The 22,418-nt window shown below is 41.2% G+C and overlaps 1 protein-coding gene across 2 annotated transcripts in view; it reads right to left on the minus strand.

Annotated features, from left to right (window-relative positions):
- Positions 1-22,418, minus strand: part of itfg1 (integrin alpha FG-GAP repeat containing 1) — a 260,953-nt gene that overhangs the window by 88,412 nt on the left and 150,123 nt on the right. For both annotated transcript variants that reach the window (XM_061765219.1, XM_061765228.1), the window contains exon 10: positions 14,989-15,140. In XM_061765219.1, coding sequence (XP_061621203.1) covers positions 14,989-15,140 — 152 coding nt within the window. The remainder of the gene's footprint in view (positions 1-14,988; positions 15,141-22,418) is intronic.

Genomic DNA, 22,418 nt, shown 5'->3' on the forward strand with positions numbered 1-22,418 from the left:
ACCTGTTTGATGAAAAGTGGGACAATAAATGACGATTTAAACGCCTCACTCAGTGTCAGGTGCTGAGCTAGGAGTTGCTCCAGTTCAGGTGTTTTTTCCCCCCACTGTGACCTCATTTTGCCTTCCCAAAATAGCTCGTGTGTACTCAGCGAGGTCGGCGTATGACATTTAGACCCACTTCTCTTCTGGGAGTCTTACGAAAGCTGGGCAGACCCATCCTGCATCAAACACTGGGAGGCGATGCATGCTCTGCCTCCCCAGAGTCGGAATGAAAGGGAAGTGTGAAGTGGACGGGGGAGGGGGTGGGTCTACCGGAGGGATCAGCAATGCGTCTTGTGTGTAAATGTAAAATTTTCCCCTCCTCATTCCTGACTGTGGTCTGTTTTCTTAATGAAGATTTGTGGTGGTAGCATTAAAGGACTGAGCACAAACCTTATAATTCAGCCCAAGAGCTCTCATTCTGACTCACTGATGAGAAATAGATGCTAAATTTACCAGCAAGTGAGGAACACTCGCAAGCCGCATATCAAGTGGAGCCCACTCCAAACTCAGCTTGTAAGTTGCTCAATCATGAGCAGGTGACATATCATATCTGATTCCTGTAGCAGGAAGAACCCATCAAGTTATAGTGTGAGTATGGATGAAAGGGGCCATTAATCTGACCGTCAAAGTGACCTTTTTTTTTTTTTTTTTTTTTTTTCTTTTTACAAGTCTGGAAAAAAAATTCAAACAGTAGTAGCTTTAATTATCTCGATTGATTGACGCTGGCTAAACCTGGCTAAGATCACTATGTTAGCCTAAATCGGTCCGATGTCAGCAAAAAAAGAACGATCAGATTGGATCGGACTGCATCTAAAATCTCAGATTTTACCACTCATATACTAAGGTGCTAACATACAGTATTCAGACCCCCTTAAATTTTTCACTCTTTGTTATATTGCAGCCATTTGCTAAAATCATTTAAGTTCATTTTCCCCCTCAATGTACACACAGTCAGGGCTCTGGCTGGGCCATTCAAGAACAGTCACGGAGTTGTTCTGAAGCCACTCCTTTGTTATTTTAACTGTGTGCTTAGGGTCATTGTCTTATTGGAAGGTGAACCTTCGGCCCAGTCTGAGGTCCTGAGCACTCAGGATATCCCTGTACTTGGCCGCATTCATCTTTCCCTCAATTGCAACCAGTCGTCCTGTCCCTGCAGCTGAAAAACACCCCCACAGCATGATGCTGCCACCATGCTTCACCGTTGGGACTGTAGTGGACAGGTGATGAGCAGTGCCTGGTTTACTCCACACACACCGCTTAGAATTAAGGCCAAAATATTCTATCTTGGTCTCATCAGACCAGATAATCTTTTTTCTCACCATCTTGGAGTCCTTCAGGTGTTTTTTTTTTTTGCAAACTCCATGTGGGCTTTCATGTGTCTTGCACTGAGGAGAGGCTCCCGTCGGGCCACTCTGCCATAAAGCCCCGACTGGTGGAGGGCTGCAGTGATGGTTGACTCTCATCTCCCGACTGCATCTCTGGAGCTCAGCCACAGTGATCTTTGGGTTCTTCTTTACCTCTCTCACCAAGGCTCTTCTCCCCCGATTGCTCAATTTGGCCAGACGGCCAGCTCTCGGAAGGGTTCTGGTCGTCCCAAACGTCTTCCATTTAGGTATTATGGAGGCCACTGTGCTCTTAGGAACCTTAACTGCAGCAGAATTTTTTTGTAACCATGGCCATATCTGTCCCTTGCCACAATTCTGTCTCTGAGCTCTTCAGGCAGTTCCTTTGACCTCACGATTCTCATTTGCAAATAACTATTTTAACAATGCTATATTAAACTTTTAACTGAAACATTAATTAATGAATATTAAGTCAATTGGGTTAGTTCCACACACATTACCTTTTAGTTCATAGGTTTGATATTGAAACTGGTTATAAAGAACCCCGAGTTAAATGTTAATTTTAGTCTATACTGCGGGCTGCTAAGAAAATGGATGTTCATAATTTCTACACCCTTTATTTAAACCATGCAAACTTTTTTGACCCAGCCCCCTAAAAGAATCGGAATCGAGAATCATTTACAAATGGAATCGAAATGAGGAATCGGGACCGGAATCGCTCAAATTCAAACAATGCCCAATCCTAATAGTAATAATAATAATAAATGTGTCAGTTTTTCTCATGCCTACTGCTGCTGATTATTTTTCTTTGAGTAATATCACTTGATCAAGCCTTTTCTAACATTCCATTCTACAAAATAAGTAAATTATGCATGATTATTGCTGAAATCGGATCAGACCGATATCAGTTCTGGCCAAAACTCAAGGCTGCAAAATCGGTATCAAATCAGAAGTGAAAAAGTTAGATCGAGACATCCCTAATGTACGCCCCGCCCAGTCACATGAATTATTTAAGAGCAGGGTGACAGAAACAATTTGACTGATTCCAGCAGCAGGAAGAACCCATCTAATTTTGGTGCGAATTGGGATAAAGGTTGAAATCCATTTGGTTATTGTTGTCCGTCAACTTAACAGAAAAAAAATGCTTCCCTCAAATATATGTCTTCCAGAGGTGGGATAGTAACAAGCTACATTTACAAGTAAAATTTTGGATAAATTGTACTTGTCAGAGTAGTTTTAATGAAGCATACTTTTTACTTTTATGCAGGTATATGTTAAGAAGAAACAGTACTTTTACTCTGCTACAATAACCTACATGCCACTCGCTATTTTCCTTTATCAATAATTGCATGAGCGATCTACAGTATTTTTAGACTTTCTTGTTCGACTTGCGCGTCGGGCGACATTGCTTCAATCCACCGTGCTTACCACAGTGATGTTTGACTCAAGTTCACCAATCAAACGACAAGAAATTCACGTCTTCTATTGAGCGTTAACATGCAGAATAGTTTTCAGCAAAGGTCTATGTGAGAATAGTTAAAACTTGGATATTTCAGCGCACTTGACCTAACACCTTGCAGTAAGTTGCAGATGTTTTTGCTGTTATTTTGGCTGTGCATAGGGCAACATTAGCCCAATTTTATGGTCAGAAGTAACTATAAAACATGGATCTTCTGGGTCTCTCTCTCTCACACACGCACACACACAATCAATAAGTCTGGTCAGCAAGGGTTATAAATAGTATTCTTGAAGTTTGCCAAAGAGCACTTGGATGTTCCACAGCACTACTGGAATCGTGATGAAACAGATGAAACCAAAGTTGATTTGTTTGGGAGGAACACACAGTGCAATGTATAGAGGAAAAATGACACAGAACACGAACATTAGGACGTTATCCCAACTGTGAAGCATGGTAGAGAGAGCATCATGCATGGGTGTGCTTTTCTTCCTCAGGGCCTGGACACCTTGCTATTATCTATGGAAAAAATAATTCACAAGTTTATCACGATATTTTGCAGAAAAACATAAGGCCATCTGTCCAACAATTAAAGCTCAAAGAGGATGGGGGTTGCAACAGGACAATGATCCAAAACACAGAAGCAAATCAACAGCAGTATGGCTTCAGAAGAAGAAAATATGTGTTCTGGAATGGTCCAGTCAAAGTCCTGACCTCAACACGATTGAGATGCTGTGGCATGACTTCAAGATAGCTATTAACACCAGACATCCCAGGAGTCTTGCTGAACTACACCAGTTTTGTTAAGATGAATGGTCCAAAATTTAACCTGATCGTGCACTTCTGATCTACAACTACAGGAAACGTTTGGTTGAGGTTATAAATGCCAAAGGAGAGCAGTTATTCAATACAGGGGTTCATTTATGTTTTACTTACTGTAATATAAATGTTCCATTATTTTCAATAAAAATATGAAAAAAGAATTGTTTGTGTGGTATTACACTCTTTTATTATTACAGTTTTTTCTTGTGATTTATATGAAGATCAGACTAGGTTTGATGACCAATTTATTGAGAAATTTGAAAGGGGTCCCAGTGCTTGCATGGGTCTTCTGCGGGTATGCCAGCTGACATACTTTTTCTTCCCACTGTTTATGTTTGTTAAAAATCATACGCCGCAAAAACTGCCTACCAATGGCTTGGTCGTGCAGACAGTGCGAGCCACGCCTCACCGATGGCGCTCACTGACGCTCAACCAACTTCCCGACAGCCGACATAGGCTTGGTGTATAGAGGCCTTTACACAAATACAAAAATCACTAGGCAAATTCCTAGGTTATAAACTTGGCTTATCATGTGTAACGTCACACAAGACTTCGCTAAATCTAGCGAGACCTCGTCAAATACCCTGAGATTACAGATTCGTGAGTACTTGAAAATAAAATAACATTCTCAAAGCAAATTTCAACACTATAAACTTAGCTCATTATAGGTAACGTATCGCAGGACCTTTTCAAATAATGCAAAACCTTGTCAAACCACACAACACTGTCAACTCCTCTGACACTTCAGCTCAGTGAGCATCTTAAAGATAAAATTCCTCAGCAAATTCCAACACTGTAAACTTGGATCATCGATCATGTATAACGTAACACAAGACTTTGCCAAATCACAGGGGTCAAATCCCTTGAGCCTCCAATCTGAACAAATACACTGGCTTTTGTGTGTGTGTTAATGTATCATTGGTGATGGAGAATCAATTTAATTTCCTGGCTTCTTGCGGGTATGTCTACATCGATGATTAAAAAAATGCCCAGCTGTGAGCCTTGCCTCTCAAGGCCCCTCTAGGAATTTCCCTCTACACATTTGTAGTAGTTTTGAGTAATTATACATTATTTAAGTTTTATATAGTTTCCTGAGACAGCTGTATTTTGACCCTAACTTGTGTAAGACTATATATAAACACGGGAAAATTGAGGGACAATGCAGTAGAAAATAAAGTAAATGCATCCTTCATTCATCCACATGAAACTGAGATGATACATGTATACTTGGTGGGCTGACACATATCTACTGTAAGTACATGGACCTTCTAAGACCCTCTGAGAGCCCCGAAAGTGTAACAAGGCAGACATAATTAATTTTCAACGTTAAATGGGTGAGTCGAAGAGGGACCCATTATCTTTATGCTTTTTTTCCCCGCAGAGCATCTCTGACAAGAAAATGTAGAAAACTAAAAGAATGTGTGAGATAATTGCTCTCCTGTGTGTGTATACTCTTGCTCAGAGGGTACTTCAGTGAGGGTTTAACCCCCCAAATGCTGTCTGAGACCCCCAGAGTACTTCAAATGTTACACAGACACTTGATGATTAAAATTATGATGAAACACAATTCTCATTGGGGTGTGTGCACGTGTAGTGAAAGAAACCATTGTGGATATATGCGCATCACAGATATACTCAGCATCTACAGTCCTGTAGTTGGTGGTAATGATGACTATCTCAGGGCTCTAGTGGGCCACCGCACCGCTTGTGTCAAAATGAAAGTAGACAGTAACAAGCAAAAGCCTATAAAGTCCAAGATTTATCAGAAACACTAACCAGCTAACTAAAGAGCATAAATGAGAGTTGCCAACTAACCCCTGCCCACTGAGCGATTGGATCTATGGACGCCCTTGATGCTGTACATACAGTATATTGCACTTGACCACATTTATTAAACCATAAAAAGATAGATTAATAGTTAAAAGAGGTTTCGAGGGAAGTGGACCGTGATATGGTTGTGATCTCACCGCGGGCCTTGGAACACTCAATGCAATCAGCGTTACACGCCGTTCTTTGTCACTGCGGCATCCATTCCTTTTTTGGCGATAACGAAACTCTGTTTAAGAGCAAGCTGTCTGAATTTACCCATGTTTTTTGTTCTAACTTGTCGATCACCATAACCCCGCCCCCCTCACATGGGCCCTCAACGGATGTCATCTTTGGACATTTTTGATAGCATGTTGATGCTAGAGTAGCATATTATGTATTCACTCTTGAGTGACGTCACTGCCCATCGCCATTTCGAAACCTTTCATCCCCTGGGAAGACTAACCAAAGCAAAACTGAACGAAATGTAATGCATGAATTGAGGGCATCAATCACACTCCTCGTTTGCATGTAATCTTCTGACCCTATATCATCTGCTGAGGTCTGAAAATAAAATATTCTTGTATACATTTTTTTTTACATATATTCACAGTTTTATGATTATTTTTTATTTTTGTATTGGTATTTAAATTTTTTTAAATTAATCATATATATATATATATACACAACCCCAATTCCAATGAAGTTGGGACGTTGTGTTAAACAAATAAAAACAGAATACAATGATTTGTAAATCATGTTCAACCTATATTTAATTGAATACACTACAAAGACAAGATATTTAATGTTCAAACTGATAAACGTTATTGTTTTTAGAAAATAATCAATAACTTAGAATTTTATGGCTGGAACACGTTCCAAAAAACCTGGGACAGGTGGAAAAAAAGACTGAGAAAGTTGAGGAATGCTCATCAAACACCTATTTGGAACATCCCACAGGTGAACAGGCTAATTGGGAACAGGTGGGTGCCATGATTGGGGATAAAAGTCATTCACAAGCAAAGATGGGGCAAGGATCACCTCTTTGTGAACAAGTGCGTGAGAAAATATTCTAACAGTTTAAGGACAATGTTCCTCAACATACAACTGCAAGGAATTTAGGGATTTCATCATCTACTGTCCATAATATCATCAAAAGGTTCAGAGAATCTGGAGAAATCACTGCATGTAAGCGGCAAGGCCGAAAACCAACATTGAATGACCTTCGATCCCTCAGGCGGCACTGCATCAAAAACCGACATCAATGTGTAAAGGATAGCACCACATGGCCTCAGGAACACTTCAGAAAACCAATGTCAGTAAATACAGTACGGCGCTACATCCGTAAGTGCAACTTGAAACTCTACGATGCAAAGCAAAAGCCATTTAGCAACAACACCCAGAAACGCTGCCGGCTTCTCTGGGCCCGAGCTCATCTAAGATGGACTGATGCAAAGTGGAAAAGTGTTCTGTGGTCCGACGAGTCCACATTTCAAATAGTTTTTGGAAATGGTGGACACCGTGTCCTCCGGGCCAAAGAGAAAAAGAACCATACGGACTGTTATGGACGCAAAGTTCAAAAGCCAGCATCTGTGATGGTATGGAGCTGTGTTAGTGCCAATGGCATGGGTAACTTGCACATCTGTGAAGGCACCATTAATGCTGAAAGGTACTTACTGGTTTTGGAGAATAATATGCTGCCATCCAAGCAACGTCTTTTTCATGGACGCCCCTGCTTATTTCAGCAAGACCATGCCGAACCACATTCTGCACGTGTTACAACAGCGTGGCTTCGTAGTAAAAGAGTGTGGGTACATCACAACATCCAGAGCCTTTAGGAACTCCGGGCGAATCTCATCCACCCCCGGGCCCATGCCACCGAGGATCTTTTTAACTACCTCGGTGACCTCAAACCCAGAGATAGGAGAGCCCACCTCAGAGAATCCACACTCTGCTTCCTCATGGGAAGGCTTGTCGGTGGAATTGAGGAGGTCTTCGAAGTATTCTCCCCACCGACTCACAACGTCCCGAGTCGAGGTCAGCAGCGCCCCATCCCCACTATACACAGTGTTGGTGGTGCACTGCTTTCCTCTCCTGAGACGCCGGATGGTGGACCAGAATTTCCTCGAAGCCCTCCGGAAGTCTTTCTCCATGGCCTCACCGAACTCCTCCCATACCCGAGTTTTTGCTTCAGCGACCACCAGAGCTGCATTCCGCTTGGCCAGCCGGTACCCATCAACTGCCTCAGGAGTCCCACAGGCCAAAAAGGCTCGATAGGACTCCTTCTTCAGCTTGACGGCATCTCTCACCGTTGGTGTCCACCAACGGGTTCGTGGATTGCCGCCACGACAGGCACCGACCACCTTACGGCCACAGCTCCGGTCGGCCCCTCAGCAACGGAGGCGCGGAACATGGTCCACTCGGACTCGATGTCCCCCGCCTCCCCCGGAACATGAGCAAAGTTCTGTCGGAGGTGGGAGTTGAAACTCCTTCTGACAGGGGATTCTGCCAGACGTTCCCAGCAGACCCTCACAATACGTTTGGGCCTGCCACGTCGGACCGGCACCTTCCCCCATCATCGGAGCCAACTCACCACCAGGTGGTGATCAGTTGACAGCTCCGCCCCTCTCTTCACCCGAGTGTCCAAGACATGCGGCCGCAAGTCTGATGACACGACCAAAAAGTTGATCATCGAAATGCGACCTAGGGTGTCCTGGTGCCAAGTGCACATGTGGACACCCTTATGCTTGAACATGGTGTTCGTTATGGACAATCCGTGACGAGCACAGAAGTCCAATAACAGAACACCGCTCGGGTTCTGATCGGGAGGGGCCGTTCCTCCCAATCACGCCCTTCCAGGTCTCACTGTCATTGCCCACGTGAGCATTGAAGTCCCCCAGCAGAACGATGGAGTCCCCAGCGGGAGCGCTCTCCAGCACCCCCTCGAAGGACTCCAAAAAGGGTGGGTACTCTGAACTGCTGTTTGGTGTATAGGCACAAACAACAGTCAGGGCCCGCGAGCGAATCAAAATCTGCAATATGATGTTTCAACTTACCGGGGCGTTAGACTTACTACAGCTTTTCGAGCGCACAAGACGAAACCATACTAAACATGGACCAGAGGAAGCGAAGGATTGTAGACAAGCACATTAAAGGTAAAGGCTATAAGACAATCTCCAAGCAGCTTGATGTTGCTGTATCTACAGTTCCACATATTATTCAGATATTGAAGATACACGGGACTGTAGCCAACCTTGCTGAAGGTGGCCGCAGAAGGAAAATTGATGACAAATTGAAGAAACGGACAATACGAATGGGAACAAAAGTGCTCAGAACAACCGCCAAAGAAATTAAAGGTGAACTCCAAGGTCAAGAGGTACCATTCGTTGTTCTTCGAGCCAATGTGGACTTCATGGGAGACGACCAAGTTGACACTACTGTTTACAGTAAATCATAAAAAGTGAGATTGGAATTTGCTAAACTGCATGTTGAACAGCTGTGACACTATCAAGCACACGTGGAGTGTTCAAGCATCTCTCTCTCCCTATTTCTCAAATGTGAAAATTTAAAAAGCAGCCTTCACTTAGGATGTCAAGCACTTGTGAAGCCGCTAAAAATAACCCAGCGGGAGAAAAGGCTGACAGAGCTTGGATTTAAGTGTGTGCTGTCTACATATTTGCTTGGGAGGAAATCATAGATTGTGCCACACCACGCATTGATACAATTTTCAACATAAATGATGCTAGAGTTAGCTTCGGCGGCTATCATCTCCACATTTATTGCAATATCCCAAGCGGTGAATGTCAGGAGAGCCCCAAAAGATGAATCGTTTGAATCTCTAAGGCTGCGCTCAGCTTTGAAATTCTTTCCAGCTCATTTCTTCCAAGCATATATTTACACATCCAGACTTAAATGTTGGTGCGATTATTGACGCTTACCTGGATTTTAAAACCCACCTTAAACCTGCTAATAAGTCTGTTTATTACCACATGAAGAACATCTCCATGATTAAAGATCTTCAGTCCAAACAAGACAGAGAAAAGCTGGTAGACGCGTTATTTTTCAGTAGATTGGACTAGTGTTTCCCAACCTTTATTGAGCCAAGATATATTTGACAGTAGGGCTGAATGATTAATCAAATTCAAACTGACATCGCAATGTAGTAGAATGCAATTTTCAAATCGCAAAGGCTCCTTTTGAAAAAAGGAAAAAACAGGTTGTAACCACGCCAAATGAACAAGCTTCTCGACACCATCTCCCCTTCTGTCTCTCTCACATACACATACACACTTAGATTTCCCCCTTCCCTCATCTGCTAATCCAAGCACATCTCCAACCGCTCAGCCAATCACAAAGCAGTTTCACACCTACATAATCCTGAAAAAAGAAAAAAATATAAAAGACTATGGCTTCAACAAAACAACAGAAAAGACAAAAGTCCACACTACATTATCTATTTTGGATTTATGAAAAACGATGCGGCACAGAGTAAGGACTTGTTGCCCTGCTAGTTGCTACCGTAGCTACAGCAAGGAATAACACTACAAACTTGTTTCAGCATCTACGAAAGTATCACAAGGTCATGAATGAAAACTGTATAGCTTAAAAAAAATTAAAAAATCCCCCACCAGTGTCAAATGGGCCAAATACCACTCGACAGGGATCACTGACTGACATTGAGAATATCTGTCTGTCTGTCTATCTGTGTTACTGACAGATTGGTACGATGTTGTATTTCATATTTTAAATTGTTGTATTTCATATTATAAATTGTGTGACATCTTGTAAATGAAAGACAAAACAATGGTATTCAACTTTTGTCAGCGTATGCGTACAGTGGGTAAGGAAAGTATTCAGCCCCCCTTAAATTTTTCACTGTTATATTGCAGCTATTTGCTAAAATCATTTAAGTTCTTTTTTCCCCTCATTAATGTACACACAGCACTCCGTATTGACAGAAAAAAAGCAATTGTTGAAATTTTTGCACATTTATTAAAAAAGAAAAACTGAAATATCACACAGCCATAAGTATTCAGCCGCTTTGCTCAGTATTTAGGAGAAACACCCTTTTGTGCTAATACAGCCATGAGTTTTTTGGGAATGATGCAATTAGTTTTTCACACCTGGATTTGGGGATCCTCTGCCATTCCTCCTTGCAGATCCCCTCCAGTTCTGTCAGGTTGTATTTTGAACATTGGTGGACAGCCATTTTCAGGTCTCTCCAGAGATGCTCAATTGGGTTTAGGTCAGGGCTCTGGCTGGGCCATTCAAGAACAATCACGGAGTTGTTCTGAAGCCACTCCTTCGGTATTTTAGCTGTGTGCTTAGGGTCATTGTCTTTTCTGAAGGTGAACCTTTGGCCCAGTCTGAGGTCCTGAGCACTCTGGAGGTTTTTTTTCCAGGATATCCCTATACTTGGCCGCATTCAGCTTTCCTTTGATTTCAACCAGTCGTCCTGTCCCTGCAGCTGAAAAACACCCCCACAGAATGATGCAGCCACCACCATGCTTCACTATTGGGACTGTATTGGACAGGTGATCAGCAGTGCCTGGTTTTCTTCACACATACCGCTTAGAATTAAGGCCAAAAAGTTCTATCTTGGTCTCATCAGACCAGAGAATCTTATTTCTCACCATCTTGGAGTCCTTCAGGTGTTTTTTAGTAAACTCCATGCGGGCTTTCATGTGTCTTGCACTGAGGAGAGGCTCCCGTCGGGCCACTCTGCCATAAAGCCCCGACTGGCGGAGGGCTTTAGTGATGGTTTAATTTCTAGAACTTTCTCCCATTTCCCGACTGCATCTCTGGAGCTGAGCCACAGTGATCTTTGGGTTCTTCTTTAACTCTCTCACCAAGGCTCTTCTCCTCCGATTGCTCAGTTTGGCCGGACGGCCAGCTCTAGGAAGAGTTCTGGTCGTCCAAAACATTTTCCATTTAAGGATTATGGAGGCCACTGTGCTCTTAAGAACCTTAAGTGCGGCAGAATTGTTTTTGTAACCTTGGCCAGATCTGTGCCTTGCCACAATTCTGTCTCTGAGCTCTTCAGGCAGTTAATTTGACCTCAGGATTCTCATTTGCTTTGAAAGTCTTATATAGACAGGTGTGTGGCTTTCCTAATCAAGTCCAATCAGTATAATCAAACACAGCTGGACTTCAATGAAGTTGTAGAACCATCTCAAGGATGATCAGAAGAAATGGACAGCACCAGAGTTAAATATATGAGCGTCACAGCAAAGGGTCTTTATACTTATGGCTGTGTGATATTTCAGTTTTTCTTTTTTTAATAAATCTGCAAATATTTCAACAATTGCTTTTTTTCTGTCAATATGGGGTGCAGTGTGTACATTAATGAGGAAAAAAATTAACTTAAATGATTTTTAGCAAATGGCTGCAATACAACAAAGAGTGAAAATTTGAAGGGGGTCTGAATACTTTCCGTACCCACTGTAAGTTGCCAATTGAGGGGCGCTCCATACAAAATCTTGCCAAGGCCGCCACATTGGGTAGGGCCGACTCTTGGCCAGGCAGAGCATCATCAGTGATGAAATCCAGTATGTGGTGATATCAATGCATTGCGGACTTAAGGCTGAAATTGACTACAAAGGATTTGCAACCGCGGCACGGTGTACGACTGGTTAGAGTGTCTGCCTCACAGTTCTGAGGACCTGGGTTCAATCCCCGGCCCCGCCTGTGTGGAGTTTGCATGTTCTCCCCATGCCTGCGTGGGTTTTCGCCGGGCACTTCGGTTTCCCCCCACATCCAAAAAACATGCATGGTAGGTTGATTGACAACTCTAAATTGCCCGTAAGTGTGAATGTGAGTGCGAATGGTTGTTTGTTTGTATGTGCCCTGCGATTGGCTGCCTAGTGAGGGGAAGCGGCTCAGAAAATGGATGGATGGATTTGCAACCAACTATTAAAAAAATAAAGTTTGATTTATGATTGTTAATTTGTCCTATTACCTTTGGTCATTTAAATAGTAGCAGACATACATACAAACTGTTGTAACTCTTACACCGTTCAGTTGATTTGGATGTTAATGCCATTAAATTCAAGCTGAAAGCACATCTTGTTTGTTTCATTTTAAATCATTTGTGGTGGTATTTAGAGCCAAAGATATTGTGTCTATGTCCCAATATTTATGGACCTGACTATATTTCTTTACCATGATTCACTTTTGTCTTTATTATTATACAAGTAGTATTTTTCAGTGGGCTTCCACGATTTGCTCTGTCAATGGGTTCTATCAACAAAGCTGTAGAAGAATTTAAGTGGGGATAACACTGATGCAGAACTTCATACATTCATATATTACACCATTATCAGTTGTTCAAAGTATAATGCTATAAAGTTTTAAAACCAATTGTTAAAGTTCAGCATTTCAGTTCACAGCTGTTTTAAAAAAAAAATTATTATTAAAGTTGTTCTTCATAAATAAAAGTGATTATTGCTCATGATTTTTCCCATACAAAAAAGCTTGTTCTTCAGATTACATATGCATTGGACTGCCATGATATTAGTGTATTTATCCCTTGATTGGCTTTACAATTATGGTCTAGCATTTTTTTTTTATCATCATTAAGTTTTTGAAAATAGGACTTCAAGCTTGGCTGTTTCAGCCTGGGAGACAGTTGCACATAAAACCAAGGCTGCATAAAAAAATTATAAAATTAGAAAAAAAAATTTTACAACCATCTTTACGGTTATTAATCAAATTATATGAAAATGACTCATATATATTGCTATAATGATAATCTCATCTCAATTACCCACAAGTTGACTTAGGCTACTCAGGGTAAAATTCGGGCCTGTTTAGTTGATTGAAGCTATTATTGTGTTGTATGAATGGCTACAAGTGGATACAAATGTTAGTTGTATCTTCTGCCATCTAGTGGAGGAGCATGTAAATGTCCGGCCTGCCACTATACAGTAATCCCCGCATATTCAGAGTTAACATTTTACAAATTTCAATTCACCGATTCAATTTTTCGCTAAAAAAACTCACCTATTCACATTGTTTGTGCTCTTTCTGAAACAGTGCCAGAAGATGCCACAAGATGCCGCCAAAGTCTTGGCTAATAGGAAAGTAGTGCTATAACCTTTATGGGTGAACTTATTGTGACCTTCTCTGAACTTAAAAAAAATCCAGTGTTTAAATACTTTTTGCACAACTTGGTTTTCTTACAAGGAACTGAACAGCAATATCTACAACACGTGTTTGATCCATGAATGGAGCAGTACATTTTCTGTTTCAATTACAATAGGTATTTAAACAGTCCTCTTCATCATGCTGTTCACATTTTTACATCAATAAGTCAAATTGAGGTTCATCCTGAAAACTCACCTGAAAGCCCGATATCCCTCACTATGTGTGAGTAGTGTATGTTTCCTGCTAGCAGATAATGATGCCACAGGCTTACACATGCGGAGGAAATGGAATAGGAAACTCTAGCAGCTCGTGTGATTAGTACTGGTGAGACCCCAGTCATTTCTCCATGGCGGGGCTGGCTTCAATGGTTAAACCCGGAGGGACTTTGCCCGAAATGCATGTTCAAAGATATGTGTGTGTGCCTTTTAAGGCTCTTACCCACTATTCTACAGTCTCTAACAACCTCCACAGCACACGCACCAATCAGTATGCATTGATGATCACAGCTCTGACCTCTTCAACTATCTTATCTTCATCTCTTAAAATAATCCATATAGGTCTTTTAATACAGAAACACACGCGCGAGCGCACACACACTTCGGTGTCCATGGTGTGTGTATCTAGGCACATGGCGTAATGACTTCTAAAAGGGCTTTCTTATCAGCCGTCTATGTCTGCATTTTGAAGATCACACTCACCTTAGCTGCCTTTTTTCACTGGCGCAGGGCTGTGCTCAGACTGACTGAATTAATGCTGACATTTGAATCGTAGTATAAAAAACCCATTTTGTTTAATTAAAATAAAAATACAAAACGATTATTACAAAGTAAATGAATAATAATATGACAGTTTTATTAAAATTTAAAATATAGAAAAAAGGAAAACAAACAAGACAAAAAACTACAAAAAACATGCAATATAGAAAATAATTATTAATTAAAAAAACAAATAGAAAAATAAAACAAATGACACCGTGTTTGGAGGCTGAATTGTCTCAGTTGCACTACAAGTCTTTACAGTAAGGATGAAAAACTAGAATAAAAGACATATAAAACATAATAAAAATACTTTCATAAAAATAAAACTACTAATAAGCCATTATTTATAATGTAATTGTGTTGATGTGCCCAAACATCTGCATTGTATTTGTAACCTAACATGCACTAATTGGGATGTCATAAGGTGTACCAAATGTTTTGGCTGAGGTCATGTTACAGCTATAGGAAGACAGATGACACGCTTATTGGCGAATGGGCCAAATCTGAATGTAATCCATTTACTGGACATATTCTTCAATATAAACTGTGTCTTATGGGTTAGTGAAAAACACCTAAGCCAGTGTTATGTGGAGGAGCATTTTCAAGGCAATCCTACCTGCCACTGGTGTTGCGGAGGACCACCAGGGCGTCGGGGAATCCGTCCAGGTTGTAGTCCCCCAGGTGCAAGGAAAGAGGCTGGCTGGGCTTCCCTGGCACAAAGCTCCACACCGTCCCCCTCTGTTGGAAGTCGGACAGCACGGGGACCCACTTGAAAGGAAAAAACAAAACAATAAGCAATAATACAATACTGTATAATAATAATAATAAGAAGAGGCAATTCTGAGGACCGAGGTTCAAATCCAGCCTCGCCTCTGTGGAGTTTACATGCTCTCCCTGTGCCTGCGTTGGTTTTCTCCTCCCACATCCCAAAAACGTGCATGGTAGGTTAATTGAAGACTCTAAATTGCGCGTAGGTGTGAATGTCAGTGTGAATGGTTGTTTGTTTATATGTGCGATTGGCTGGTGACCAGTTCATGGTGTACCCCGCCTCTTGGCCCCGAATCAGATGGGATGTCAAGTATACCTGCTTCAAATTGGAGCTCATTTGGGCGTATTCCCAGGTAGGAGTTTTTCAAAATACATCACAGTCCTGGAAGTAATGGAGCCCTATGAGGTGGAGGGGGGGCACGAGTCAGTGCAAACTGTAGACCGGTCCCAAGCCCGGATAAATGCAGAGGGTTGCGTCAGGAAGGGTATCCGGCTTAAAACTTTTCCAAACAAATATGAGCGTTCATCCAAAGAATTCCATACTGTATCTGTCGTGGCCCGGGTTAACAACGTCCGACATCGGCGCCGTTAACCTACAGGGCGCCGATTGAGATTCAGCTACTGTGGGTCAAAGACGAAGGAGAGGTGGAAAGCATCTTCTTAACTGGCAAAAGGAGCAATCTCAATAATATGACACAAACAGACCCTTTTTAAAAAAAATTATATCATGGAAAAGTTTTATTATTTATTTCCATAATTCCATTCAAAAAGTTGAACTTTCAGAGATTATAGATTCAGGGCCCACAATCTAAACTATTTCAAGTATTAATTTGTTTATATTTACATAATTTGGGTTTCCAGCTCATAAAACCCGAAATCAGGAATTCAAAAAATTTGAACACTGAAGAAATCTGCCCAAATTTTGCAGGCCATAAATGTTTTAAACTGAGTGTCACACATTAGTCGTCTCCTAAACACAAAGCACCTGCATAGGTTTCCCCAGGTGTCATTAAATTGCTTCAGTAGTCTCAGTTGGGTTCAACATGGGGAAGACTGCAGACTTGACAACTGGCCAGAAGACCATCATAGATACCCTCCATTGGATGGGTAAGCCACAAAAGTTCATATCTAAGGAGGCTGACTGTTCACAGAGTGCTGTGTCCAAGCATATCAATGGAAAGTCTAGTGGAAGGACAAAAGGTGCCAGGAGATGTACCAGCAAAAGAGATGACCGTGGGTTTCAGCGGATTATCAAACCGAGAAGATTCAAGAAACTAGCAGAGATCCAGAAAGAGTGGAATGAGGCGGGAGTCGCAGCTTCAAAAACCACCACATTCAGATGCATCTGGGAGATGGGCTACAACTGTCAGTTCCTCGGGTCAAGCCACTTTTGAGCCTGAGCCAATGTAGGAAGAATCTCAACTGGGCCAAGGAGAAGGACTGGACTGTTGGCCAGTGGTCCGAGGTCCTCTTTTCCGATGAAAGTAAAATGTGCCTTTCATTCGGGAACCAAGGTCCAAGGGTTTGAAGGAAGACGGGTGAAGAACAGAACCCAAGCTGCTTGAGGTCCAGTGTGAATTATCCACAGTCAGTCATGATTTGGTGTGCAATGTCCAGTGCAGGTTTTGGTAAACTCTGCTTTCTTAAATGCAAGGTCAAGGCAAAAGTCTACCAGAATGTTTTAGAGGACTTCATGATTCCTTCTGCTGAGGATCTGTATGGAGATGCAAATTTTATCTTCCAGCAGGACCTGCCCTGGCCCAGACTGCCAGAAGCACCAAAACATGGTTTGATGGCCAGGTTTTGATGCTTCTGGCAGTCTGGGCTTGACTGGCCAGCCAACTTGCCGGATCTATACCCCATTGAGAATCTATAGGGTATTATCAATAGGAAAATGAGGGGCACCAGACCCAAAAACAAGAAAGAACTGACACCAAGCATCAAGTAAATCTGGGCTTCGATAACTCCCAGGCAATGCCACAGGCTGATTCCCTGAATGCCACGGCGCATCGACGCAGTGATTAAAGCAAAGGGATTCCCAACCAATTATTGCCGATTAACATATCGTTTTGAAAGTACCATATGTTGATTGATTTCATGTGACCCTAATTTCTTTCATTTTTCTCTACAAAAACTGAGAAGTAAATGGTGATTTCTTCACAGTATTCAAATGTTTTTGAATTGCTGATTTTGTCGGTTTTATAAAATGGAAGTCCAAATTATGTAAAAATAAACAAATACATACTTGAACTAGTTTAAATTGTGGGCCCTGAATCTACACTCTATGAAACTAACTTTTTGAATGGAATTATAGAAATAAATAAACGTTTCCATGATATTAAATTTTTTTGGAAAGGGTCTACATTATGGGTACATTATGTTTATTTATTATTGTTTTTAATTTTTGGATTAATTCACGTCATTACACTCAGTGAGTCCACATCAGAGCCAAGTATGGATTGGAGGATGTCCTAGCAACGGCTTCAGTAACTGAAAATGCACTGTCTTCGATTCCTGATTTCATAGTTTTAAAACAACTATGTATAAAGAAAACTGTGTCAACATCTTTGGCCATTTACATGACTTGGCCTATATGGGAGTTCTTGTTCAGAACATGTCACTGAATTGTATTCTGCTGGGGCCAATGAGCTCCAAAACAATGGTACACTGATGTGATCGCCAATAACTCAAACATTCAACACTCACTTCACTTCATCTCAGCGCTCTAGATTTAGCATGGATTTAAAGACAATAAAACTCACATTAAAATATCAATTTAGACCCTGGGTAATGTGTGTGTGGGTGGCATAGCAGGGTGTGTCGCCAGATGCTGGTAGATCTAAACTATTCATGAATGTTAAACAGAGAGCAGGTGTGATGTGAACCACCGAAGAGACGTTCATCCAAAGTGCAGCTAATAATGTTAACTAGCTGCAGAATGTCTGAGGACCGCAGACTTATTCGCGATTACGCTATTAGCTGGTAACATTAAGCAATAAAGAAGAAATGTAAATCACGCTGATGTCACAGACAATTTTTTTAAAATTTAAAAGGCTAGAAAATGAGTGACTCATTTAATGAGGCGTCAACTTAATGAACACGTTGAGTTTCACCTTGAGCGAGTTCAACCGTCTTTGATATCAACTCAATGGAGGCAAACCACTTCTACTAAAGTACTGGGACTCAAAACACCTAATAGGGGTAGGATTAGGGTTAAGGTTATGGTTGGCGATAGGATTTGTGGTTAAAGTAGTATATAATGTAGATAGGGTTGGTTGTTAGAGTGTATGTTAGGGTTCATGGTTACGGTTGTCAGGTTTATGGATTAGTAGATTTACGGTTTGGGTTTAGGGATTTTTGGAGGGGAGTTATGGTAAGGGTTAGGGCTTTAGAGGTTAGGGCAGGGGTGGGCAATATATTATCCAAAAGACCTTGTGAGAAACTGGAATGGTTGTCGAGGGCCACGTCAACATGCTAACCCTAATTGTGTTCCTTATTAATTAAATATAATTATATAAAACAGCATATTGTATTTGTTTTACAAAGTTTCTACTTGTGTACATATGGTATATATTGTTATAATTTGTTGTTAAAAAAGGATATAGAAATGTTAACCAGAAAAAGCGCTCGAAAAAAATTACATTAAAAAAGATTACTGTATATACTATACTTTACACCGATTTTATCAGCCTTATCGGTATCGGTCGATAATTAACATTTTATGCTGATCGGCTGACCGGCTTTAATGTCATAATTCACCGATCCGATCAATCATTTACTCTGCGTCGCCATCGTGCACAGTATATTTGAATCCAAAAGCTAGTTTATTTTTAGCTATTTTTTGCGTGTCTTTTGACGTAGACCTGTAAATATCTGACAGCCAATAAAGTTATTAAAAAAAAAAAAAAACATCTCGGCGGTGTGGAACAGACAACACGTCTGAGACAGACAACACTTAATGCCCGGATCAGAATACAAGACAAATTTCCTCTTTCACGCTTGCACTATGTCAGACTACTGCAACAAAACCTTGAATTCCGATACCACCGCATCCCATTTTTTATGATCAGTAGGCTTTATCTTGTCAACTCAAACGCGACCGGATACACTCGTTACCGTGGCGGCGACAACAAGAGTGGATCGTGCCGTGTGTTTGTAAGAACAAAATGGGGGAAAACGTGTGTTGGCGGTCACCGGTGCTCAGGAGAGGAGAGGACGTTCGTTTAAGGCTTGCTTGTTCCTGTACTTTTAATAAGATACGGCTCGCAAGCAGGCAACAAAACGTTATGTAGCCTAGCAAGCTACTGCTAGCACGAACGGTTGGACGTAAACATGCTGCCGTTCTGTCGAATCATGCTCTAAAGTTTCGGTGAGGGTGAAGTAATTTAATTTAAAAAATTCATTACAGTAAGTTAGCACCCATTATTTCTGTCATGTTGTAATGTTGGTTTGACCTGACTGATTAGAATACACGATCTGACAAGAGCAGTGATTTCCAACCTTTATGGAGCCAAAGAACATATTTTACAATTGAAAAATCTCACGGCACACCAACAAACAAAAATGTCACAAAAAGTGGATACATTAATTACTGTATTTACTTCCTGCCATCTAATAGAAGACCATTCATTTGTTCTGTCTGTCACTATGCCTCACTGGCATAAATAGAGGAACAAAGATACATTATTTATTGTAAATAGATTTTTTTGAGCAATTAGGTACACAAGTATATAGAGTAAATGAACAGGTCATTTAAATAGACACATTCCTCTATCATGTGATCGTATCAGTGATCGGTTATCGTTTTTTTAAACTCGCTAATCGATGATAGGCCCATAAAATCCTGATCGTGTAAAGCCTAGTATATACACATACTAATACCATTATTCAATCAATATTCACAAAACACAAACACCGCCGGTTTCTCTGGGCCCAAGCTTATCTGAGATGGACTGACATGAAGTAGAAAAATGTGCTGTGGTCTGACTAGTCCACATTTCTAATTGTGTTTGGAAATCATGGTCGTCGTGTCCTCCGGCCCAAAGAGGAAAAGGACCATCTGGATTGTTATGAGCGCAAAGTTCAAAAGCCAGCATCTGTGATGGTATGGGGTGTGTTAGTTCCCATGGCATAGGTAACTTGCACATCTATGAAGGCACCATTAATGTTGAAATGTACATACTGTACATGTTTTGGAGCAGCGTATGCTGCCATACAAGCAATGTCTTTTTCAGGGATGTCCCTGCCGATTTCAGCGAGACAATGCCAAGCCACATTCTGCACGTTACAGTTGCATGGCTTCGTAGTAAATGAGTGTGAGTACTAACTAGACTGGTCTGCCAGCAGTCCAGACATGCCCCCGATTGAAAATGTGTGGTGCATGAAGCGTAATATACGACAACCGAGACCCGGACTACTGAGCAACTGAAGTTGTATAGCCAGCAAGAATAGGAAATAATTCAACATGCAAGCTTCAACATTTGCTTATTGAGTGTTGTTAAAAGAAAAGGCCTTTCGAACATATTGCAGGCATTAAATTCAAAATGAGTGGATATTGGCGGAAAAAAGGTTTATCAGTTTGTACATTGAATATCTTGTGTTTGTAGTGTATTCAAATAAATATGTTAAAAAAAAAATAATAATAATTTTACTGTTTTTATTTATGTTTTACACAATGTCCCAACTTCACTGGAATTGGGGTTTGTAAAATAAAAGCGCCACATATTTTAGTTTTCATAGTTTTATTTTTTGCCCAGGTTTAGAGGGTAGATAGTGGGTAGATTTATGGTTAGAGGTAGCGAGTCAGGGTGGAACAGTTCACCAAATTCACGGTTCGGTTCGTATCTCGGTTTTGGAGTGAAGGCTTTCGGTTTGGTTTGGTATCTGCTGAATAAGGAAACTGTCTTGTGTATATTTTGTATTATTATTGAAATAATTTTTATTAATCGGAAATATATCTATCGATCGCTGCCAGCGGCGTTAAGTGACAGGCAGAACAATTAACTGCTCTTCCATTGGATGGCAAAACCTGTCTCCATCTGTTGCCATTCATACAACATATCACGGCTCCCTGCAAATATATTCACTTTGTATTAAACTAAAAAAGCCTACATTTCACAATAAGTACATTTGTGACCAAGTTGAGACAAAATCGTAATTTCAGTATTTGTACATACAATATTCAAAGTAATATATTTTTGTTTGGTGGTTAAACGTGAGATTTTCCTAATGTAAATTACTGTAGGTGCCTTGGCTCAACAAAGGTTGGAAAATACTGATCTAATCATTCCTCTCCTAAATAAAAGATGTACATAGACTGACATGTTTGTACAGACACAACGGTTTCCAGCGAGTGGCAAACACTCCAGCGCAAGAGATCTCTGATGGATGAAACAAACGACTTTTATGCACCAGAGCTATTGCATTGGAGAGATACAGACTCGCTAAGCAGGTCTCGCGTTCATCTGGGATATTATGGGAGTAATTTAAGACAACTGAAATGGTAACTGGCGCCAATCGTCAATGTCTTTAAGGTCTTGGTGGGAGTAGCAAATATTCGCAGAACCGCATAGAGACAAGCAAGGAAAACACCCTGTAGTGCACTTTTTGTACTATTTCCTTGCTCCTCTTAGAGCCGTACGTCGCTCAAGTACTAGGCAGGACGCACCCTGCTACGAGATGATTGGCTGCTGCATCGCTGGAAGAGCATGACGCAAATGGCGTGTTCTGGCTACGGTGTATTTGAAAATTCAATCTGACGCACTGCTCTACTCTGAGAGTGCACATATTCCATACAATCCCAAAACTTTTTCCGAGTGCAGCAGAGCCGCACCAGACTATATTTCCGAACACACCCCTAGTTGACAACTCGAGTGAGAGTCAATGCAACGCAGCAACCATGCACACAGTCATCTTGGCTAGGCTTGGCTCACCTATACACTTGGCCTCAATAGTAAATGAGAAAAGAGAAAAAAAAAAGTTACACATGCTGAACCAAATGGGACACATGAGGACTGAATTGAAACAGTTGAATCAAACTGTTTGGATGTTCCATTCCAACCCTAGTTGGGAGATGGTTTAAGGGTTAGTAGTTAGTCCTCTATTAGGGTTAGGGGGTGTCCTGCAAAAAGGAAATGTACATTTGATTCTTTGGTTTATTTAAAAACAAAAACAAAAATTGTGAATGTTGGATTGCGGGCAGCTCACGATTAATATTAAAACTGCTCTATGTTTGCCGCAACCCAGCTCTGCAGCTTGGAACATAAGTTGATTTGAAGA

Source organism: Phyllopteryx taeniolatus, chromosome 2 (assembly GCF_024500385.1).
Source record: "Phyllopteryx taeniolatus isolate TA_2022b chromosome 2, UOR_Ptae_1.2, whole genome shotgun sequence".
NCBI classification, from domain to species: Eukaryota; Metazoa; Chordata; class Actinopteri; order Syngnathiformes; family Syngnathidae; genus Phyllopteryx; species Phyllopteryx taeniolatus.